The 5725-nt window shown below is 47.4% G+C and overlaps 1 protein-coding gene across 1 annotated transcript in view; it reads right to left on the reverse strand.

Moving 5' to 3' along the window:
- Positions 1-5582, reverse strand: part of NEO1 (neogenin 1) — a 168061-nt gene extending 162479 nt beyond the window's left edge. Inside the window, 1 exon segment of the mRNA XM_039557898.1 lies at positions 5264-5582. Coding sequence (XP_039413832.1) covers positions 5264-5378 — 115 coding nt within the window. The 5' untranslated portion in view covers positions 5379-5582.
- Positions 5583-5725: the final 143 nt, after the last annotated feature.

The following is a 5725-nucleotide window of genomic DNA, read 5'->3' on the forward strand; positions in this document are numbered from 1 at the left end:
TTAAAATGTGCAAATGAAGACATTCAGGCTAAGCAGAACATCTGAATTTCTTCAGTGGTAACCAGCACCAAGCCAGCTGCACAAACAGCTCCACAGTGAAGAAAATTCACTGCTAACATATGCAGAACAACACACTCTGAGGGGGGAAAAGCTCTCTCTATTGTACAATTCACTGTTTCTAGATCAACTTAAAACAAGATTTCTCACGGAAAAACTATAAAAACTAGAATGTCAGAGGAATAGGAAATAAAACACCATTACATCACTGAATGACCAGTACATTCCCTCCCAAAAATGCCATACTCAGTCCTGGTCATATCACAACAGCAAACCCAAAGCTGAACCAGCAAAGTTCAGAGACTGGCAGTGAGAATCAGTGATGCCATTTAAAAATACCTACATTTATGTATTTGGAGCCCAGTGAGTTCCCAAGGTGGACAGTCCTGTCTGAACAGCATCTTTAGGGATTTAATTGTAATTATTCTCCTTCTAATAAATCCAATCCCAAAACATTCAAAAGCAACAAGTGAAGTGATAAGTTTAGTCTTGCTGTAAAAAAAAAAAAAAAAAAAAAAAAAAAAAGAATTTTTTTAGAGTAATTTATTACTTTTCATTAAAATTAAACCTCTTCTGTTTTTGCACAAATCAAACAGCTTGCGGTTGTTATGCACTCCAGGGAATTACCCAAAATCCCAAGAAAGTTTAGCAGCAGAACATTCCAATTCTTTCACTGCCTTCAGTAAGGGCAGCTTTAATGAGAAAAAAAATAATATTTTAACTGATGCAAAAAGGATTTATCATAAATTGATAGTCCGCTTATTTTGTAAAATTAAGATGCTCCTCTGCATGAATACTAAATGGTAAAAACCCTGGAAATTAAAGCACCTAATAGACCACATAAAGCAGGCTTTCAGTTTTCCTACCAAACCCTGCAACTGTACACACACAAATCAGGCTTATCTGTTTAGATGGAATTAATCAGGATTACCACTTTCATCTTGGCAATTTCACTGGAGGACGAAATCAATAGCACCCAATCAGTAAAATATGACTGTTTCCACTGCGCTGAGGCGTTTTCTCCATTAAGAACTATTTTGCCTTTTTTAAAAATCAATAGCCTCAGGCATTATGTTTCAATATTCGAGGCACAGAGCTGTATTCCAGCAGGACAATCCAAGCAGCACCCCGGTGTTTGAGGCAGCTCTCCCCTCTCAGCCCAGCACACCGGAGAAGCAAACACAGACCTGTACCTCCACTGCCATTCCCAAAGGCTGCACCGAGACTTTGGACTTCTCAGGGGCTGAATACCTACTCCGCAACCCTCAGAGGAAGGTAAATAAACCCTTCTGGATCCAGCACGGAAGCTGCAATCTGGGCCTTGCAGCCACTGAGATCCCTACAAACTGGCTAAACAGAAGTGCAGTTTCCCTTCCACCAAAGTGACATCCCGACCTTAGCACTGATTCCTTACGGGAAACCAGCACTAACTGGTTACTAGCAACAACTCCAGTTATACCTCCTCATAGGCAATGCAAAGTGAACCTTTAAACATCCTGCAGGTATAAAACCACTGCATGTTTAGAAAAGTTGGCTACAAACACTGGCACACATTTTACACACCAAATTATCTCCGTGAAACTGGAGATGATAAAAAAATTCACTTTCAAACCCCCCATGATGCTCAGGTTGATGTTGCCCAAATTAAATGTTTTTATAGCTTGAAAGCAAAACTTAAGCAGAATATTGTACTGCTCCTTGTGTAGTTTTCCTAAACTCCCACTGCATTTCCTCACTCATTTATTATCACTCTCCTTCTCTTGGCCATGCAGCAAACTCCATTTAGGTGCCTACAGAGTCTTCAGACTTCTCTGACAATCTCTGGCTGAAGGTTAATGTCATGTAATCACAAGGGCATTTTATCATCGGGAACAACCAAATACTCTTATTTGTATAAGGAAACATCTACCACATGTAACTTCCTTACTTACACTGATAAGTTAGCACAAGGTAACTCAGCCAAGCTTTTTTTTTTTTTATGACACCTTTTGTTTGCTGCTTTTCACTGTGATGAACATTAAGCACAGGTGTGTACACACCTGACAATTTTGAAACTGAAGTGTTAGTTTATTAGGAAAGCTTCATAAGCCAGTCAAGTAATTTTCTTAGATGACTAATAAACATGCACTACAAAAGCCATATGCAACCTGTCCATATGGAACAGGAATATCAAGCAGGGAGACCGGTGATAAACTGACTTGGGACGTAAACGAGACCTGAATATTTCTGCTCTATTTTTAACTTGGGATATAATTAGAAATAATCAAGCAGCACACACAAAACAGAAACAAATGATGACCTGCTGTTTCTAGGGTCCCCAGCCGATCTGTGCTGCCATCCTTAGCTTTCCATACTCCCTGTCACTTCCCAGGAGGAGCATCCCTGGCAGCAGCACCTGGAAGCAGTTCCCAACTTGCTGCTCACAGGCCCCTTCACTTGGGCTCCTCGTGCAGCTGCAGGCCCACCAATTGCTAATTCTGCTCCATTAGGACTTCCCAAAGCAGCAGTTTCTCCTCTAAAAACAAAATACATATCGATTCCAAGGACTTCAAGAATACCAGGGAGAGACAGAACAAATTTCCTGCTTCTGAATAATCTCATTTGCAATCTTAATGGTGTATATAGGCTATCACAGCTTTCCTACTAAAAATTAAGTGACACCAGCATCATTTTTATTCCTAATAATGCAATCCTGTATAGATCCAAGTTTTTATGCTCATCTCAACTCAGTTACAAACAGTTATAGGAGGCAGGATTTAGCTTAATTCGATGCTTCTTCCTGATTTGTTTTATTCCCTCAGCTAAGTGAAACACTGTCCTAATTCTAAAATCAGCAGCTCATCTTGGCTTATCTGCAAAGCAACCAACCAGACTGGAAAACACACTAATGTTTGCAGATACACAAATAAATGAAGTTATACAGTTTTTTTCGTAAAATAATTCAGCTGCACTCTTTTCTTCTTCAGAGAGCCATGAAGAGCTATTTATAGATAGGATCAAATGTCCCTTCAATACGAATGACTCCATACAAAGAATATGGGCTTCCAAATCTGCAACTTCTGCTCATTTATGGCACTTTTACCCACACTAAAACACCAGCATGGGCTTTTTTTGCATTAAAACCCCCTGTTCTGGACATAGCAAGCAGCCTTGACATGAAGAGCTGTGAGTCCCACAGCTAAAACTCCACCTGGACCTACAAACCTGGTGCTCCTCGACCTCTCCAGCCCTCAGCACCAGCCTAAGGAGGCTCTTCCCAGCATCCTGAAGAGATCAAGCTTCACCCAAAGCATGGGGCAGAAGACAGCACTATCCCCCTCACATCTAAACTCCAAGGGAAGAACTTTCATGCCATGGAACATCTGTAACCAACTCCCTCTCCTGTGAGCAGGGAGGGACTTGCAAGTCCCCCTCCCACCTGCCCATACAAAAGTATGTGGGACATCCTGCATTTAAGAAAAAATAGTAGCGATTAGGTGGGAAATAGTGTGAATTGAAATGAAGTTCATCCACTATACGTTAAGTGTCTCCTCTTCATTGAGACAAAGAACTAAGAGAGCCTTTCTCCCTTTCCTCTAAGTAACTGGTACAAACACCCTCAGGTAGGGAGAGCCCAGCTCCTGGTCCTTCCCAGGGATCCCATGGGACAGCATCCATGGACACAGCATCAAGGCACTTTCCACAGCAGAGAGAGAGGAGAGGAGGAGCTCACCAGAACTTCCAAGATTTCCACAGTGATACTCCCAAAGTCCTGCTCCAATAAACAGCTCCAATGATGGCTTCATTCCATATCATTTCAGCACATCACTCCCCCTCTGCAGACTTAATTCACATATTCTCCAACAGACACAACTTCATCTACTAATTTGATTTCCTCAAACCATAAAGGATTATTTTAAACTAGCAAAGAGCTACCAACACAACCGTAAGACCGCTGAGCTATCAGGAGAGCAGGAATATCGGAAAAGAATCACCACGTGGCAAGACTTTACACATTACAAAGTAACTTATCTGTTACACATACTCTGCAGATCTTAGAGTCAAACTGCAACATTTTTCAAAAGAAAAAAAAAAACCTGCTTCAGACATGGAATCTGCGAAGTAACCTTGTACTGTGTAAGAGGATAAATAAAAATATTCCCTGTCAACAGGAGTCAGCACACATGGTTCTGTCATGAGAACCACCGTGGACGATCCTGCTTAATGTGATTTGAAACAGAACGATTATACCATTTAATGTCAGAATTCAACCATTCTCACTTTCCCAAGTTGCTAAAAAACATTCATTTGATCAGCGGCTTTTTCCATAGTCCACTTACACAGAGCTTTCCTCTTAAAATATTACGATTCAATCAACCTACAGTGTTGGGGTTTTTTTTTAAATCCCAGCACTCAGCATTCAAGACCAAATTTTCTTTCAAGCTTCCTACTAGCTTATTGCTGGCAAGAAGGAAATAAAGAAGTTACTTTTTAAAGCCAGTATTTGGCAAAACGAGCAGATAACATCGCTGCAAAGCTAAGGAGGCTTCTGTGGTATTAATGGTCTCATGCAAGGGCTTTTGAGAGAGCCTTCTCCTGCCTCACCTGGATGAGATTACGTTTTCCGTAGCCTATAAAGAACCAGGATTCAATCATGGACCATTAAAGACAACAATGGTTAAAGGTGTGAGTACTACCGCGGCTGAAACGCTGCCAGACCGCTCATTTCTGGGCTACTGCGGCAGTTCCCAGGCAAGTTCCTCTCTCTCCACAGGTTGCCGGTACCGAGTCCCTGTCGCTTCCAGCACCGCTCCCGAGCCGGGACAGAGCCCGCCCGTGCCCGGCTCCCCTCAGGGGTGAGCTGCAAGCCCGATTCCCCTTAGACGTGCCCTGCTCCCGTCACGGGTGAGCTGGAAGCTCGATCGCCCTCAGGTGTGCCCGGCTCCCCTCCCGGGTGCCAGCGAGCCGGGAGCACAGGTGGGTGAAGCGTTCAATCCCCCGCAGACGGGGCTCCAGGTGTCCCTTGTTCGCGGGGAGGCACCGCCGCCGCTCCCCGAGGCGCGCAGTGGCCTCTGCTGGTGCCCGCACGGGGGGAGCGGAGCGGGCTCAGCCCCTCGGCAACCGCTCGCCCCGCCGGGGCCGCCCCGGGCCCCGCCGCCCCCGGGACCCCTCCGCGCCCCCTCACAGCCCCGCGCCCGCCGCCTCCGGGGTCTCGCCGCGCTCTTACCCGTGAGGAGGCTCCGGGAGCCGCTCCGCGCCGCGGCGCCGGTCGGGGCGGGCTGCGCGAAGAGAAGGGCGATGCACAGGGAGCCGAGGAGCCGCCGGGCTCTCCGCGCCGCCATCGCTCCACTCCCCGCGCCCGGCAGCCGGGCTGCACCCAGCGCCAGCCCCTCCCCCGGGGGGGCTCCTCCTGCCTTCCTTCCCTACCGGGCGGGCTGCACGGAGGCGGCGGAGGGAGAGCGGCGGGCGGGCGGGCGGGCGGAGCGGCCGCGCTCCCTCCCTCACTCCATCGCGGGCCGGGCTCCGCCGCTCGCTCGCTCCGTCCCTCCCTCACACGGACCCCGCGGGGCGCGCGCCGCCTCCCGCCCGCCCGCCCCCGCCCCCCGCGCATGCGCGCGCTCCTCCCCCCCCCCCGCCCCCGACCCCCGCGCCAGGTGTGCGCGCGCCCGCCCCCCCCCGCGCGCGCCAC

The sequence above is a fragment of the Corvus cornix genome, chromosome 10 (assembly GCF_000738735.6).
Source record: "Corvus cornix cornix isolate S_Up_H32 chromosome 10, ASM73873v5, whole genome shotgun sequence".
In the NCBI taxonomy this organism is placed as follows: domain Eukaryota; kingdom Metazoa; phylum Chordata; class Aves; order Passeriformes; family Corvidae; genus Corvus; species Corvus cornix.